Raw genomic sequence first — 19,165 nt, forward strand, 5'->3', positions numbered from 1 at the left:
CGATCCGCGGAAAAACCTCTCCATGGAACCGGTCACTGGTGCCCAAAATGTTGGGGTGGGAGGGCACTGATATACAAGCCTTTGTTAGAGTTATCTTCCATGAAATTTGGTCTGGATTGAAGATCCAAAAGTAGGCACGTGGAAACAAAGGATATATACATGGATGCAAGATTCACTTATACACTCCTTGCCTGCTTTCAACAAACTTTTTTTCCCCCCTCTAGGATATTTTGGGCAAGTTGTGATGTGGAAATGTACTGTTATTGTTCCTTCCATCAGCCAGCCAATGTCGGCTGGCAACTACCCGGAGGAGAGCCTTCTCGGTGGCTGCTCCGACCCTCTGGAACAAACTTCCCGTGGAGATTCGTACCCTCACCACCCTCCAGGCCTTCCGCGTAGCCCTTAAGTCCTGGCTGTCCCGACAGGCCTGGGGCTAAAGATTTTAACCCCACTCGAATTGTATGACTGTTGTGTTTTTAATAATGTACTGTTTTCCATGTTTGTGACTTGTTTGTCCTCCCTCCCCTTGAGTTGTGAGCCGCCCTGAGTCCCCCCAGGGAAAAGGGCGGCATACAAATAAAGCATCTCATCTCATCTCTCATCTTCAGATTGTTAATATTCTTATATGTTATTTAATTTTCAAAAATCACCCAGTAATTTTTGGAATTGGGGAGCCTAGAAACTAGACACAAATAAGCAACCCTGCCCTGTACACCTATGGTTAACCAAACCATGGTTTATACAAGCCAATCTTTTGGGTGTGCATGACTCACAGGTCCATGAGCTGGCACATTAAATTTACCATTCTCTGCAGCCATTTCACACAACAGGAATTGGAGAGGTGAGACAGTGTTGTATTCAGATATACTCCCTTAATATTTGAGGATGAGTATCAGTAATCATGGGCCCAGTGGTGGGTTAAATCAGAATGTGCCTTCATATATGGGAGGAAAACATTCCTGAGTTAAAATGCAGGTAGTCCCTGACTTACAACAGTTCGTTTAGTTGGAAGTTACGATGACATTTTAAAAAGGGACTTATGACCACTTTTCACACTTACGATGGAGGCAGCATTACCCATGGTCACCAGATTTATATTTGGATGCTTGACAGCTGACTCACATTTGTGACGGTTGCCATGCCCTGGGTGTGTGTGTGTGTCACGTGATCCCCTTTTGCGACCTTCTGTCAAAGTCAAAGGGGGAATCAAATTCACTTAACAATCGCATAACTAATTGAACAGCCGCAGCGATTCACCAACCCAAGGTGGCAAGAAAAGTTGTAACACAGGGCAAAATTCACTTAACAAAATTTTCTCACTTAACAAAATTTTCTCACTTAACAAAATTTTCTCACTTAACAACATACATTTTGGGTTCAATTGTGTGGTTGTAAGTTGAGGACTACCTCTATTTTAAATTTTTTGTGTTTTGTCTGATTTGCACTTTTACAGGCCCGTTTTTTTTAAAAGGGGAAGGATGATTGTCTCAGCCTGAAATCTTTCCATCCGTGTGTCTAAAAAGTTATGATCCCAGATTTAGCAGGCAGCAATGCCATCAGCCTGCTCTAGAGGGCATTGACACAAACCTGATTCTCAAGAAAACTTAGGTAGGAGTACTTTCACTTCTCTTTCTTTCTCCAGTCTCCCAAAAGTTGAAACAGGTTAGCATCTCCCCCGCTCTTCCACTGTATGTCCTCCCCACCCTTAAGCTGATCTGTTTAAAGTCACCCTCCTCAACACTCCTTTGCAACAAGAAAAAGGAAGGTGAAAGCGAAGGAAGGTGAAGTGGGGGGTCTCCAAAGTTGCTTAACTCCAGGAGCAGCAAGCGATGCTAATCTCCGGAGCAGCAAAAGTGATTGACAGGAGCCTAAACTAAAGCCTTTGCAAACCCAGGCTCTACTCTGAAGTAACTCCTTGAGATTCTACTTCCCTTCCTTACATCTCCTTCTTCATCGTTCGGGGTGTTTGTAGATGGCGATCTGCCCCTTTCCCTTGTGGATTACAAAAGGAGCTGGGAGCCTACGAACTCAACCTTGCGGGAACTAAGGATTCCCATTCTTTCTAAGCGGGCTACTCATCAAATGGAGGGGGGGGGACTCTGCAGCAGCCAGAGCCTCCTCTCTGAAAGCTAGAATCATTTTGATTGTCCCCTTTGAATGAACCAAAGGTGCTTTTTTTTTTTCAAGAGGCAAACTGGACTTTCTTGGATTTTTTTCCCCTTTGAAGAGTTTCACTTCTCAACCAAGAAGCTTCTTCAGCTCTGACTGGATGGTGGGGAACGGGAAGAATCCAGTCAGAGTGAAAAAGCTTCTTGGTTGAGAAGCGAAACGTCTTCACAGGAAAAAAAACAAGAAAGTCCAGTTGCCTCTTGAAAAAAAAGCACCTTTGGGACAACCATGACCTGGATGACTGAGAATCTCCACAGACCTTTTTCCCTTTGAATGGACACTAACCGGCACACATTCCAATTACCATTTCGTTGCATTGCAAACGTGCCCGGAGCACGGGAAGAGTTTGCCTTTCCAGACATCGCCTGGCGCCCGCATCTCCCTGGCGTTTGCCCTTAAAAAACAAAAGTGGAAGCCTTTCCCCACGGATGCCGGCCACCGGTTACCCGGCACCGACACGGGAGATCCCGAAAACCCGAAGCTCCATTTGTTGGAAGTGTGTGTATGGGGGGAATTTAAACTCTTGGGTCCTCATTCAGACGTGCGGCTTAACTCGAATGACCCGCGCAGCGCCAGAGGGGGGCGCGTGGGGAGCGGGACCGGCTTTCTCACGGGGGGGGGCAGCAGCCCTCCACTCCCATGCGTCTCTCCACCGGGGTGAGGGTCGGGTATGGCGCCCCCCTGCCCCCCGTTCCTATCTCAAAAGGGCCGAGCGGGAATCGTTTCCTCCGCTCGCTCGAGATACACCGCAAAACCGTCTTTCTCATCCGCTGCCGCCCCCCCGCCCGCTCCCCTTCGCACCCCACATCCCCTTCCCCAGGCCCGGCGGGTTATGAATGGGTGCAGCGGAAGCACCGCCCCCTCCGGACGTGACGCCCAGCCAATCGGCCGGCGGGCTGCGTGGATGGATGAGGTCAGCGCTGTGGCGTCGGGGAATGGAATGTGGCGAGTGTTAACATTCGGAACCGGGGCAAACGTTCGGAGATCGAACGCCCGCCGCCGCCGCCGCCGCCATCGGGCAGCGTCGCCAGACGAGGAGCAGGCGGCGTCCTCCTCCCTCCCCTCCCCTCCCTCCTCCTCTCTCTCTCCCCTCCCTCCCTCCCGGCTGGGCTGTTTCCCGGGCTTGCGTGGATCGCCGCTCACTGAAATGAATGGCTGAGAGGGGCGGGGGCTAAAAGGAGGCGGTGGAAGAGGAGGAGGCGGCGGCGGCGGCGGCGAAGAAGGAAGGAAGGAAGGAGGAGGATCTTCTCGTTCGCTTCCATCCCCGGGGCCATACAGGCGGCGAAATCGTAGGGCAGCCCCGCTCGTCATGCTTTGCAGCCGGTGCTGAACGCACCGAAAGAAAGAAAGAAAGAAAGAGAGACAGAGAGGAGAGAAAGGGAGACACACACAGAGAGAAATGCAGGGATTCGTAAGGTTACGGTGCTGGGGCCGAAAGATGTAAGCCCGGCTTTGGTTGCTCTGATCTCAGCGAGCCCAGGCAAGCCCTGCATTGAACAGATCCTCGCTGCCGGCGACTTCTTGGGAAAAAAAAAGCCGGGCGCCCCGGGCTTCTAAGCGGACGGACGGACCGACTGACTAACCGGCCGGCTTGTCTTTGGCTTGTCTTCCTTCCTTTCTCTCTTCTTGTTGTGGTTGTTGTTGTTGTGTTTGCGACCTTCCCGGGGATGTTTCGCCCGACTTGAAGTTGTGGCTTTGCTCTCCGAGCCACCCCTTGTGTGCTGCGCGCGTGTTTGTGTGTGGAGTGTGTAACGCGTGTGCAGGCGGAGAAAGAGAGAGAAGAGGGCGGGACGGCTTTCTCGGTCTGGCACCCACAGATTGGAGAGCCGGAGCCCGGGACTCGACGGCTTCTCTCTCTCCCCTTTTTTTTTTCCTATTTAGATTTCAGACTCGCCGCTGTCTTTGTCCTTTTTCTCTTCCCTCCTCTTTGCCTTGCGAGCCAATTCCCAGCCTCTTTTCTTTTCTCTTTTTTTGGGGAAAGCCACACTGGGCGGGCTTGGCTTCTTTTTGCCCCGGCTTGCCTTCTTCTTTTTCCTCCCTTCTCTCTCCCGGCCTTTCAGCCCCCTCCTCGCCCCTCTCTTTCCTCCCGGCCTCGCTCCCTCTTTCCTCCCTTCGCTCCCTCGGTCCTTCTCTCCCTTTCTCGCTATCCTCATCTTGCCCAGCCGCCGTCGCTGCCGCCACCCTCCTTCCTCCCAGGGCGAGCCCGAAGATGAAAGACCCGAGGGGAGAAAGTTAACGAAGTCGCCCACATGCGCTGCATCAGCCGGAGCCTTTGGGAAAGGAAATCGGAGGTGGTGGGAGACGAGAGTTTAAAGTCTTGGCAGGCGGGAAAATGGCGGACTCAAGCTGAAAGTGTCACTTGGCGAAGTTGGGCGAGCTTTGTGTTCATCGGCGATCCCCTCGACCCAGATAGGACACATGCAGGCCAAAAAACGCTACTTCACCCTCCTCTCGGCCGGCACCTTCGTCGTCCTTCTCTTCTACTTGGGAGGCTTGCAGTTCAGAGCATCCAGGAGCCAAAGCAGGCGAGAGGCGCGCAGTAGCGGCGGCAGGAATGGCTTGCAGCGCCCCGAACGCTACTGGCCCCGCTTCCCGGACGCCCTGCGCCCTTTCCTGCCTTGGGACCAGCTGGAGAGCGAGGATTACAACCGGCACGCTTCCCCTCGCCAGAAGCGCGACGCCAACGCCGGCCTCTACAAGGGCAAGAAGTGCCGCATGGAGTCCTGCTTCGACTTCGCCCTGTGCAGGAAAAACGGCTTCAAGGTCTACGTCTACCCGCCGCAGAAAGGGGAGAAGATCGCCGAGAGTTACCAAAACATCCTGGCCGCGGTCGAGGGCTCCCGCTTTTATACTTCGGACCCCAGCCAAGCCTGCCTCTTCGTCCTCGGCTTGGACACCTTAGACCGAGACCAGCTCTCCCCCCAGTACGTGCACAACCTGCGCTCCAAAGTGCAAAGCCTCCACTTGTGGAACAACGGGAGGAATCATTTAGTTTTTAACTTATATTCCGGCACCTGGCCTGACTACACCGAGGACGTGGGCTTCGACATTGGCCAGGCCATGTTGGCCAAAGCCAGCATCAGTACGGAAAACTTCCGGCCCAAGTTTGACGTCTCCATCCCTCTTTTTTCTAAGGATCACCCAAGGACAGGAGGGGAGAGGGGCTTCTTGAGGTTTAACACCATCCCACCTCTGAGGAAGTATATGTTGGTGTTCAAAGGGAAAAGGTACCTAACTGGGATAGGATCAGACACCAGGAATGCCTTATATCATGTCCATAATGGGGAAGACGTTGTCCTGTTGACTACCTGCAAGCATGGCAAAGATTGGCAGAAGCACAAGGATTCTCGGTGTGATAGGGACAACGCCGAGTATGAAAAGTAAGTGAAGGCGCTTTGGCCTCTCTCTCATTGCTTTCCTTCTCTTTCGCACACGTGGCTGGGGTAGCCGTGACAGATTAATGCCTTGCAAATGTTCCAGGCAGCTCTCCATCTCGCTCTTTTTGTCTTTTTAAAAAAATAAATACATTCCAGCTAAATCACGGGTCCTTCCTGGGCCTGTTAGGTATGCAATTATTTTTTTATTTGATCCCCCTTTTTCCTGATTCTCAGTACAATTGTTCAATTATGAGTTGGGGAAAAAAGCAGGTGCAACATTGCAAGTTTGTTGTTTGGTGTGTGTGTGTGTGTGTGTTAGGTAGGTAAGTAGGTGGGCATACTATTCCAGTTTTTTTTGCTGCAGCACGGAACTGGGGTGGCTTCCTGCCCATTTCCATCAATTGGGGAATTAACCTGTGACAACTTGATTATTATTATTTTTAAAGTGGCGGCTAAGGACACAGGGTCACTGTTGAACCAAAGGTGTGCAGGATTGCGCTGCGAGTTTTCTTAAATCTTCAGGGATTCGTGTCCATTCCTCAGACAGAGTGCACGTCCCATTAATTTCTTTTAAATAAAATGGCTCTGAATCACAGTCTAATCTGCAATATCTCTCCTTGCTTTAACTGGAGTTGCTCATTCAGGCTCTGTGTGTCTTAGCTGAGTGTTTGGATTGAAAAGCTGAGGATCTTTTATACTTCCTCGCTCCTGAATCTCTTCCCATCCATCTCAGAATTCAATGTTTTCCATTTCTTACCCTGATTGAGTATGACCTGAAAGACAATTCTTGGTATCTGCTAAAATATGCAGTCATGTATTTTGCAGAGGCACTTATCTTATCTCAGGTGCTCAGCACCTTTGTGGAAGTGGATCTGTTGATCTATCCAAAAGATCACTGTCTTCACTGTCTCGTTTATTTTTCTTTCCTGCAAAAGCTGTAACCTCAGTCAACATGAGGTGTGGAATTGCTCCAACCTCAAGCCCTTTACATATGTTTTTCCATGTTGACGGCGATTTCCAGTGTTATAAACATTTCCTGTGGTTTTTCCATTCTGTGACTCTCTTATTTCCCCTTGAAATTAATTCTGCGGAGTTACTTTGGATAGCAGATAGGTATTGCATATTCTGTAGAGTACTTTATTGCCAGAGTATGTTAACCAGCTTTCTGATCTGCCCAGAACTCGCTCTTCAGACCTACGCAACTACTAGGTTGCACTGCAATTTGGAAACTAGCTAGGGTTACACCAGAGATGCTGCAAAAACAGATCCGTGTGAACTCTCTTGACATCCCAAACTTGATTTTCTTGGCGTGAACAGGATTGTGCACTTGTTTGCTATTCTCTTTTTTAAACATAGCTCACACATTGTATGAGGTTTTTTTTTTTAATCTCAAGCTGCTGACACAACAGATTTGCAAGGAGGGCCACGGAAGGGTTTTAGTGATAATGAATCTGTTTGAAACTAATTAGTTAAGTTTAAATGCTGATCACAGCTGTGTTTGCAGAGTTAAGATCCCTGTGTTAAAGAAACCCACTGGACACGATAAAGAAATAGGGAACTTCCAATTATATATGTACATATTATTCTAAAGCAGCATACATCAATATTTGTTTAGAGGTTCACACAATCAGAACTATATTTCATATCAGAATTACCGAAATATCTAAAAGTGAGATTGTGGACTTTGCAAATGAGCTGTCACTTTAAAGTATTTCTTAAATTTCCCCCCAACTTTTCTCTGGGACTTCTGGGTAATGTAATTGCTACCTTGCAGGATGAATTGGACCGAGAGACAATGACTTGACCAAACCTTCCAGCAAGTTTCCCAAAATTTAGGGAAAATTTAAGCTTGAGTCTTCCTGTTTCTAGTCAAACAGTTTAGTCAGTATGTCACGAAGAAATGCTCCTGGTCAATTTTTCTTGCTGTCAAGAAAACGCTAAGCAGGGTTAGATTTGGTTAATACTTAGATGGGGTAACTCCAGGGAAATCCATTTAGGTGGGGAATTTGACAAATCCTTAAAGAAGAGAATGATAGACTTTCTGTCAGTCTTGACTTCTGGTGACTCTCTGGACAAGTCCACAGTGTTTTCGAAAAAAAACATTGATGGATTCAGGAAGTCACCAGCAGTTGGGCTGGATCTACCTTCTTTTCTTCACTAGCAATGCCTGAGAAATGGATGGTCAGCTAAGTTCTTTCATGATGGAAGATATATGCTTCCTAGAGCCTTATCTTTTCAGCCAAGGAAGGTATTGGAAATCTGAGCGTCCGATGTGGGTGCTTTCACAAAATGGCTGCCTGCGAGGAGACGCACAAGGTGGTTCCAATAGGAGATAAGGCCGTGTAGGGATACCTCTTCCCTAAGAGGCCAATCATCAAAGATACTTTTTAACTACCTGAGGTGGCCTATTTGGGTTTTTTTTATGAAAACATGTGGACCAGAGGTGGGATTCACTTACCTTCCCTATCTAAAATTGCACATGCGCAGTGCTCGTGCGTTATGTCAGGGCGGGTGGGCGGAGCCTCCCACAGCCGCCGCTACCGGTTCGCCCGAACTGGAAAGAACCGGCTGAAATACCATCTCTGATGTGGACACACTTGTAGAGAGAGCTTTGTCACCCAGGAGTTTTTTCTGACAATTGTCCGTTGGGCTACATGAAGCCAGTTGTCCTTTTTGCAAATGAAGGTCGTGAGGCGACCACTGCATTGCTTCACAGTGGACTACTTTTCTGTTTTAACAGCCAACAAATAAAACAGCATCTTGCACAAAACCAGCTCCCACATTGCCATATGGTCATAGAATGGTCGTCTTGATGGCATTGCATTGAATTGCAAGAAAAGTTTGGTTCGCATACAGACAGTAGTTCTAGGATTCTCCAGTCGCTTATGTTCACCACACGGCATGCAAGTTTTCATAAAAAATGTGTGTGAAATTAGTTGATTCGACTGTATTTTTTGGGGGGGGATGCAAGATGTGGGAAAAATAGCTGCAGGAGCTTACCTCCTTTTTTTTCTCTGCCTTTTTCCATATTCTGTTGAAACCTTTCCCAGCCTTGACTATTTATGAAATCTGATCCGATAATGTCTTGAAGCATGATTTACTTCCAGAATGCTTCAGAAGCACATTATATCTGTTCTTATATACAAACGTGTTATTTATTAAGATTTTTAATAGGGTGAGAAGTAAAAGAAGTTATTTTAGAGAATATTTCGGGATGAACCAACCCAGTTTGCATCTGATAGAAGTTTTAATGTTTCTTTTTAAAAAGCAAGCAGAATATGACTCAGTGGACTAAATTTCTCTTAACTGCTAATAGACAACATCAGTGTGGAGCCTCAATGGAGAGGGGCAGTATATATTTAATTACTGGAGGTGGAGGGAAAACGTTGCTGTGTATTGCAATGCCAAAATAACTGGCTATTTGTTTGGATATGGGATGTCCATTCCAGCAAGATAATTCTCATTTTTGGAACCAGCCACAGCTCTGATACCTCTTTTTTTGTTGTTGTTGAGGTGCACATGAATAAATCAGGTACTTACTTGCCTCTCAGCTTCCTGTGATACTTGATCTTCACTTTCCTGAGTAATTAATCTTACCTTGATCTCTGTACAAGACAAGAGCTCAAATATTTAGCAAGTAGTCTTCTGGTCTGGGAGCCTGGCAAAATCAGCCATGAATGGCTGTTCAGGTAAAAAAATAAAAATGTAGATTCTCTTTCTTGCCCTGTCTCTCTTTAAAAACTCGCCTCATGTTAGTCTGCAGCCTTATTTGTGCTTCTCTGAATTTAAATCTAAACAGATTTTAGAGGAAGCAGAATCTGTTCCTCAATAACCTGGATGGAGTCAGAATGTTTGAATTTTCTGTGAAATCTGTTTTGCATATTCAGTTGGCAAAAAAGGGACAAGAGGAACAACTGAATTTAGCAAGTTAATTGCAATAAAATGTAGTTTAGAGAAAGTGCTGAGTGCCCCACTTTTTCCCCCCTTCCCATCTGTTCTTTCCTACCCTACCCCTTCCTCTAATAAGCCCACTACCTTTTTACAGTGTGTTCAAGAACATTTGACGTGCTTTAGCTTAATCTTTCCAAGTTCTATTAAAAAAACCCATCTGCAGGAAGAGACTAATTAATTTTCCTTGAAGTTATACATCTCAGCAGATAAAGCTGATGCTGGCTGAAATAAATTAAGTTACTTTGATTAGGATACTTTGATTAGGATGCTTTTAAATCCTTTGAAATTTGACTGGGTTTTTACCTTACTTGTGAAATGTGAAATGTGACAGCATTATGAATGAGTTTAATGGCAACTGGCTTTATTAATGGTCAAGTTGAGCTCATGTACAATTTTCATTAACAATAGTATGGATGTAATCTGCCCATTGGCTGCCAACTTTTGCTTCCATTTTCCCACAGCTTGGAGTTTTTTGCTGGTCTTTCTTTTACTAGCTGGGCCTCCCCTGATTACCGTATTTTTCAGAGTATAAGACACCTTTACCCCCAAAAAGAGAGTGGAAATCTGGGTGCGTCTTATTCACTGAATACCACATTTTTGGCCTACTGAAACCCCATCCCCTTTGCAAAAATGGACATGCAGAGGATTTGGGAGGCCTGCAAAGTGCTCCTGGGGGCTGGGGAGTACAAATATGAGCAAAAAACAGGCTGTTTTTGCTCGATTTTGCCCCCCCCCAGCCCCCAGCACTTTACAAGCCTCCCAAAGCTCTGAATGCCCTTTTTTTTGTAACAAACGGCCTGTTTTTTGCTCATTTTTGCCCTCCCTTCAGTCCCCAGGAGCACTCTACAAGCCTCCCAAAGCTCTTCATGTCCTTTTTATTTTATTTTTGCAAAAAAATAAAAAAAAATAAATGAGGCGTGCAGAGGGTTTGGGAGGCCTGCAAAGTGCAAAAACTTTAAAAAAAATTATCTCTTCAAAATCATGGTGTGTCTTATACTCCGGTGCATCTTATACTCTGAAAAATTCGGTAATTGAGAAGTTAAGACAGAGTTGGCCAGGTAATGCTGCTTGTTGAGAAAACTAAATCATGGGCTTTGTAACCATGATTTGTAGGCTGCAGCAGGCTGAGTTTGCCCAACATGCTATAATCAATAAGATAGTCTTTATAAATCACAATTTTTACAGCAAGCTACGCCAAAGCCCAGCAAAGCACTTTATGCCTTATTGAGTCCAGCCACAGAATTCTGCCTAGTATTCAAACCTGGCTTTGTAATCATTTTACGTCAAGATATGCCTTGCAAAACATTCCAGCTTGGCTAAAGAAATGCATTAAGGGTCTTTCGCAAAGAGAATTTTTTAAATACTTGGCCCATCTAGTAGGTAGTGTTGCTACTCTGAATCCTGCTATTTTCTCTCATCGGGATTGAACTGAGATAATAATTTAAAAAAAAAACACACTATGCAGGTTTTGGTCATGAAAGGAACTTGACTGGCTTGTAGTTGTAACTTCAGGAAAAATGTGATGGGTTTAGAATTGATTCTTGACCTTCCAACAATAGAGTGAATATATTACTCAGAAAGTTAATATTTTGGCAGGGAAAGTCAGGGAAATATCCTCTGTTGTTTTTACTTCTTACCTGGAAGTAAGAAGTGGAAAGATCTGGAGTGAGAAGATACTGACCCCTTTGTGCAATTTTTCTGAATTCATTTCAGCTGCAGGTGCCGCATAATGGCGTGAGCTCCCATTGCTTGTTCTAGCTCCTAAGAGTTTGAAAGCATGCAAATGAGAGTAGATAAATATGAACCACTTTGGAATGAAGGTAACATGGCATGATAGCAGTGTTCCAATATTTCAGGGGCTGCCACAAGGAAGAGAAGGTCAACCTATTTTCCAAAGCACCAGAAGGCAAGATAAGAAGCAATGGATGGAAACTACTTAAGGAGAGAAGCAACCTAGAACTAAGGAGAAGTTTCCTGACAGAACAATTAATCAGTGGAATAACTTGCCACCAGAAGTTGTGAGTGCTCCATCACTGGAGGCTTGGATAACCACTTGTCTGGAATGGTATAGGGTCTCCGGCTTGAGCAGGAGGTTGAACTAGAAGCTCTTCAAGATCCCTTCCAACTCTGTTTTTCTGTTATTCTGTAGTAATGTTCCATGCACCTTGGTGTATAACCATGCTGGCGAAAGGACCACAGAAATGTCTTTGGACAATGCTAAGAAACGGAGATGAGCACCTTCCCCATGAGCTGTGATGGCAAACCCCATGACACGCGTGCCACAGATAGCACACGGAGCCGTATTTGATGATACGCCAGCCCTCAGCTCCAGTGTCCATGCACACGCCGGCTAGCTGATTTTCCACATTTCTGGAGGGCCAAGGGAGGCTGTTTTCGCCCCCCCCCCCCCCCAGGCTTCAAGAAAGCCTCCGGAGGCTGGGGAGGACGAAAAATGGCCCCAACGGGCTAACAGGAAGTTCGGAAACTTCTGGAGGCCGGGGGAGGCCGTTTTCACCTTCCCCAGGCTTCAGGAAAACCTTTGAAGCCTGGAGACGGGTTGCGTGCGCATGCACAGTTGGGCAGGGAAATTGAATGGGCATGTGTGCCATTTTGGCACACTGTAAGAAAAAGGTTTGCCATCACTGCCCTAGAGTCAGAGATGATTGGATGGGGGCAACCTTTACCTAAGAAGGGCTTCAAGGTACATGGTGAATTGAGCAGCATTTTAAAGGACTCGGGGGCAGAAATGATAACGGCCTTCTTATGTGGATTTTTAAAATTTTATTTTATCTATTCATCAAATTTATATGGCCACCTCACAGAAAAAAGTGACTCTGGATCATGTACAAGATTATAAAATGGCACATCAAATTATTATATTTTTAAATCACAAAAATTAAGAGAAGGCAACAGATGTTAACAACAACAGAGTTCAGTACCTATTTCATCTATAATTATAAGCCATGGTTTATTTATTTTATTTAATTTTATTTAATTTTATTTAATTTTATTTATTTATTTATTTATTTATTTATTTATTTATTTATTTATTTATTTATTTATTTATTTATTTATTGGGTTTGTATGCCGCCCACTCTCGAGAGACTCAGGGCGGCTTACAGATAAAAAGGAAGGGGGAGACATACAAAAAATTAAAAAACAACATTAAAATTCCACAACTTTCATAGCTTAGGATGGGGGCTGGATAAATCAACAGCCCCAGGCCTGCCGGAACAGCCAGGTCTTGGTTGCTTTGCGAAAGGCCGGAAGGGTAGTAAGAGTCCGGATCTCCACGGGGAGATCGTTCTATAGGACGGGAGCAGCTATAGAGAAGGCCCTCCCTCGGGAAGTCACCAGCCGACATTGACCGGCAGATGGAATCCGGAGGAATTTGGTTTTTGACTGTGGTTGAGAAGACAACAGAGGTTGGTTATGTGATGCTAAGCCAAAATACAATGATAGGACTTAGTATGAAAACAAATGGTTAATATAAAGTTACACAGTCTGTGTTCTTTTATAGGTAACTATTCTAGATTCAGTTGCATAAGTAAACTACCTCCCAGCTGAAATCTATAGACCTGATCCTGGGGATTCTTTGAATTTTGTAATTTTGCCCTCTAAGGAATACTCTTGAGGGCTGTAGTGAGAAGATTGGCAAATACATTGTTTGAAACAGAAGCGCCTGTTGGTAAGCCTTTTTCCAGTGGGAAAATATTGAATAAAGAATAGGAGGGAGTCAAGTTCTTAATTGGTAAATTATAAAACAATCAAGGGCTGTTCCTTCTGCAGAGGAGGCCTGAAATCAATGCCATAGATTTTTGTGATGAAGTTTGCGAGGAAATATCTACGGTAGCTTTCTTTATGGTGGTTGGGAATTATGCTGGTCACAACAGAGGTGATGGGATTGAAGTCCAGCATTTCTGTGTAATACCGTGATAATACCGTGTTTCCCTGAAAATAAGACAGGGTTTTATTTTCTTTTAACCCCCGAAATAAGCACTTGGCCTTATTTTCAGGGAGGTCTTATTATTTTTGAAGTGCAGGAGGCAGTGAGCAAGGTCACCTCATGGCTGCTGCTGTGTTGCATGTCGCTGGGCCTGCCGCTCTTTTTGTGGTGGCCATTAGTGTGACAGAAGGGGCGTGGTGGCTAAAATTGCAAGAAAGATCGTTAGGTAAGGGCATGTGGGGTGCATGAGGCATGTTCCCCCCTCCCCCCCCTCCAGCCTCGCCTCCTCACTTCTGTTTGCACGGCAAGAAACCATAGGAAATGGTGGAGAGCAGCTGTGCATGCGCTTAAATAATTTTTGGGGAGGGCTTATTTTAGCGCATGTGCTCAAAAGCCAAATTGGGCTTATTGTCCAGAGAGGTCTTATTTTCGGGAAAACGGTAGGAAAAGTGATGCAGGATAAATGGTGTGGATTAGGATGATGAAGGGAGATAGGCGGCTTGTTCAAATTTGAAATTTTTCTGATGTTTTTCTACATTCTTTCGCTAGTATAGCCTTTATTGTAATTGTACAACAAAATTGATTGTCTCAGTGTTGTACTATGACTAGTCACAATGAATATGCTGTTAACATAAGAGGAGATAAATAGCTACACATCTATTCATGTCAGAAGCATCACAATTAAAATAAGGCATACTATATAACAGGGATCCCCAACCTCTGGGCCCCAGAGGTTTAATATAAATTAAACAGATTTTGTCTAGCAACTAGCAACATTAATTGCATTCTGTCCTGCTGCCATGAAGTGCTCAAGTGTATGATGATCGGGACACAAAGGACAGGTATAGCTATGTGTTGGAGCCAAGGTGGCGCAGTGGTTAAATGCAGCACTGCAGGCTACTGCTAGATCAGCAGTTCAGCGGTTCAAATCTCACCGGCTCAGGGTTGACTCAGACTTCCATCCTTCCAAGGTGGGTAAAATGAGGACCCAGATTGTTGGGGGCAATATGCTGACTCTCTGTAAACCGCTTAGAGAGGCCTGAAAGGCCTATGAAGCGGTATATAAGTCTACTGCTATTGCTATTGCTATTGTTGTCGGCATGTCATCACAATCACAAAGAACAGAAGCCAGCAGTTAGCCCCATTTGTTCAGAGTGTCTCTGGATCTTGTACCCGTTTGCAGTCAATTCAACAATTTTCATACTTCCTAGTTTCTGTTAGACCCAGCTACCAGCTCCTCCATTGTTGGCTCCATCCAGTGTTGGTTCTTTATAGCTTTCCATAGGTCCACTCTGCTTTCAAATTCTTCAAAGTCTCCCATTGACCTAAGGAGGTTTTCTTGGGTTTTAGTCTCTGCGGAGTTGGTTGGAGCCCATAAAGAGGGTATTGTCTAGTAATTGATGATTTGGGTCTTTCTATGCTGCTGCTTCTCTATGGACAATAGGTGGGATAAGGTGGTAGATCTTACATAGAAGAGTAGGTTTAAGGCATCTGGTAATAATTCTGCTAGCTTCATTCAATGTATATAGTTAAATAGCATCTTCTCTTTTGTAAATTAATCTACCAATATGTAATATATTTTGTCCGTAGACTGGGACTGTATTCAGAGGGAGTAATGGTAATAAGTAGCCACTGATCAGCTGAAGGTCTCTAAACATTAAGAATTAACTTATTAAGGGTAGCTTTAAATTATGCCCTGTCTGCCTGCATAATACATTGAGTGAAGAAAAAAATACAGTAAGCATACTAAAAAAAACTTGGTGGGGGATCAGAATATTCTGCCTGCGTGCAGATAATGGCTTAGAGCAGTGATGGTGAACCTTTTCCGCACCGAGTGGGAACTGTGTGGAAACGTCACATGTGTGCACGCACGCCCGTTGGGGCCACACCCGGAACGGCTTCTAGCGCACATGCACACTCAATAATCAGCTGGCCGGCATGCCTGCGCAGGCTGGTTTTCAGCAATGCGATGCGCGCAAAGGGATCGTGCTCCGGAAAAGCCAAACGTCTGGGTTCTGATGCTCATGCGCACCCGACAATCAGCTGGCTTGCATGTATGCTCACACAGGTTTTCGGCACTGCTGCATGTGCGAAGGATTGCTGTTTGTCGTAGGCGCATGGACGCCAGAAACCCAGAAGACAAGCAGGCAAGGCCGCACGTGCCAGGTGACATGGCTTCTTTACGTGCCACTTTGGACACGCATGCTATAGGTTCGCTATCACGGGCTTACAGGAAGGATGTATACTTTGTGATCGTCAAGTCTCAGATTCAGTTCTCTGGCAATTTCAGAGACATTCCTTGAGCCGCTTTCTAAGTTCGCTGCCACAAACTTGAGTCAAGTAATGGATTTCATTGTACCTCTTTAGTTGTGTAATTCTCTGCTTTCTAAAGAGTTTTGTAGATTATTGGGGGGGAAAAGGCTGTTCTACCTCTTTATTTTCCTAGGATTTACTTTTTAAAACTCTACGGCTTTGCATAATATCTAACAGGAGTTTTGGGATTCAAAATAGTGTTCCAGAAATCCACTGTTGTTCACAGAGGAATTTTAAGGAATAGGAGCAGCGGGTCGAGCAAGCATAGACACGTTTACAGCACAAAAGGATAGGAAAATAGACGTGAAGAAATTGCAGGCTTGAAAAAGAAACCATGATCTTTTTTTCTTTTTTTTTTTGTAAGGACTAACAACAAACCCCAACCACTAAAAGGCTTTGAGTAACAACAACATAAATCAGAAACTAGATTCATACTGTATCAAACTGAATAAAGAGATGTACTTGCTTATCTTCTGTTTCCTGACTGACTGACCTGGCATATTAAAATAAAATGCTTTATTTTGTGAAATGAGCAGTTTGTGTATTTGTTATGTAATATCTGTCCCCCCCTAGGTGTGTTTGAATAATAGTGAAACAATTTTAAGACCGCTTTCTTCTTTTGAATAAATATATTGTGTTAATTCTACTTTAATTTTTTTAAAAAAGTTTTCTATTTATTTTTATTTTTTTATAAACATATCAAGGCCTGAACAGTGGCACCTGCCATACATTCTAATACAAATAAAACTGATAACATTAATCATACTTATTACATTCCACCAACTTGTATATTTCTAATAGCAATACATAATTATATTCAGTTGCAATGTGTCATTATTCAGTTATTCCATGTTTTCTCTTGTTACTGCTCTTATTTTATTATATAAAAATTACATTAGAATTACAAATTAATTCTACTTTAATTTTTAAGACATTTACTTTCTAATGGCGAATAAGACAAAAGCTACTGTATGTATACAGTGAATGTGCGCTAGATATTATCCTCTTGACTTTGAAACCAAGAAGATTTAGGTTTTGATGGATCATCTTACACAGAAATAGAAATAACTTTCAGGTGTAAATTCTAGGTAGATCCAAAGGTGCTTTTTCAAAAGGCAACTGGACTTTCTGGTTTTTCTTTGAAGACATTTCGTTTCTCATCCAAGAAACTTCTTCAGTTCTGACTGAACGTTGGAGGACGGAAAGATTTGTATTCCGTTCATCCTTCTATCTTCCACGTTTCCAAAGAAAAAACAAAGTCCAGTTGCCTTTTGAAAAAGCACCTTTGGGACAGCAATGAGAATCTCCATAGATAAGTTCTATGTAGGTTGAAAAGGGTTTATAATTTAATATAGAGAATATGGTGAGTCTGCAGATGATTCTAATTTCCCCCAAATAGAAGAAACTCTATCCTGGTCCATTGCAGAGAAGGATACTTTTTCAGTTGAAAAATACTGCACTACAAAACAGGTTCCGTTTTCTTAATTTTCTCTTTTTGGAATGTTGCAGAGTGCCTTAAATTATTACTTAAGATTGAAAAAAATAACATTGCCAAACGTTTTACATGTTGATATAACAAACTTTATAGCCATGAAAATAAAACCGGTTTAATGTTTAAAGTGAAGCAAATACTGAAATGCCTTCTAATATATTAAAAAAAATCAAATACACAGATGCTTGTTACAGCGGTTAAAATGAACAAGGTAGTGCACTAAAATAAAAATCAGCTCTCCATTTTCTTGTTTCCTGGGCAAATCACTTTTACTACCAGTAACTTCAAATCCGTTCTTTAAGTGATTTTTTTTTTTTTTTGCTTTGTTTACCTGTTTCTATATCACATATTTTGTGTGCAGCTGAATGGAACAGAATTAGGCCTGATTTTGTTGATTAGCTAGCTGGGGAAACCCAAGTTATTCAGGGTTTTAAGAGTGCTAATTGAGAAGGTTTAAAGATTATGTTGTCCCTCTTCCATTTCCCCTGCATGATGTTTATGGGCTATAATTGTATGCTTGGACTTGTGCTTCTGACACCAAATTTGTTATAAATCACGATCATCTGCAAGTTCTCTTTGTTTGCCGCTATTCAATTAAAGTCCCTTTGAGCTCCTGGAATGTGTGTGTATATGTGTTGAGCTTTGATGTCTGTCTCTGATAAGCTTTCCTCTCCCACCTTCATAACTGGGTGTTTTAGAATGAGACCCAACTCATTTAATAATGGCCAATAAATTGGCACTGGCACGTGAATAGAAATCAGTGATTGGATTTCTTTGTATAGGAAATAGTGCATGCTTTGTAAATAAAAAAATGGGTTTCCTTTATCTTGTAATGGTGTATGGCAGGGGTGTCAAACTCAAGGCCTGGGGGGGCGTATCTGGCCCGCAGGGTGCTTAGATCTGGCCCGCAGGGCCGACCTGGAAACAGCGGAGTGGTGCCTCTGCAGTGAAAATGGGGCTCGGGGGGGGGGGCGCACGCAGCCCTCCCGAACTCCGTTTTCACTGGTAGAGCGTTGCAGGAGCCCGTCACAGCCAAAAGTGGAGCTTGGGTCCCCGTTTTTTTCTGGCCGAGGACGCAGGACCCCACAAGCATCCCTGACACGAGTGACATCAAGCTGGCCAAGTCCGCCCTGGCCACACCTGCCTGGCCTCCCAAGGTCAAAACAAACCTGATGCGGCCCTCAATGAAATCGAGTTTGACATCCATGGTATACGGGATAGTGTTGACTTAAGGAAATGCATGCTGCTTTCCAATGCACATTTTCTTCCATGCCAAGATGTAGATGATTGCAGCTGATACTTTGGTTGCGGGTTTAAATGCATGTTTGCTACATGTACTGCTTGGTTCACATCAGCTTCTAAGTACAGGTATTTCTCAACTTGTAACAGTTCATTTGGTGTTCAAAGTTACAACGGCACTGAAAAAAGTGACTTATGACCGTTTTTCACACTTAAGACCATTGCAGTATCCCCATGGTCACATGATTGGCAATTGGCTCATATTTATGACGGTTGCAGTATCCTGGGGTCACGTGATCACCTTTTGCAACCTTCTGACAAGCAAAGACAATGGAGAAGCCCGGTTCACTTAACAACCGTGCTTCTAACTTCACAACTGCAATGACTTGCTTAACAACTGTTGCAAGAAAAGTCGCAGCATGGGGCAAAACTCACTTAAGCAAATGTTTCACTTCACAACATAAATGCTGGGCTCAATCACGGTTATAACTCGAGGACTGCCTGTATTCTGCTCCGCAAGAACTCAAGAACCGCAAGAACTCAAATTTCCAGTCTACACAGGTTTTCTAAGTCCTGTGGTGGAAAACAGATGAGATGAAAATACAATAAACGACTGGAGGAGAAAGTGCATAAACGAAAAGGCTGCTATGATTCTGTCCGGCACAGACAAATGATAAA

General features: G+C 44.2%; 1 protein-coding gene across 1 annotated transcript in view; it reads left to right on the top strand.

Annotated features, from left to right (window-relative positions):
• Positions 1–3,270: 3,270 nt before the first annotated feature.
• EXT1 (exostosin glycosyltransferase 1) overlaps positions 3,271–19,165 on the top strand; it is a 331,185-nt gene continuing 315,290 nt past the window's right edge. The window contains exon 1 of the mRNA XM_087706752.1: positions 3,271–5,549. Coding sequence (XP_087562878.1) covers positions 4,588–5,549 — 962 coding nt within the window. The 5' untranslated portion in view covers positions 3,271–4,587. The remainder of the gene's footprint in view (positions 5,550–19,165) is intronic.

This window comes from Thamnophis sirtalis, unplaced genomic scaffold (assembly GCF_051295495.1).
Source record: "Thamnophis sirtalis isolate CommonGarterSnake01/CBP01778 unplaced genomic scaffold, rThaSir2_p1.2 scaffold_2, whole genome shotgun sequence".
NCBI lineage: Eukaryota > Metazoa > Chordata > Lepidosauria > Squamata > Natricidae > Thamnophis > Thamnophis sirtalis.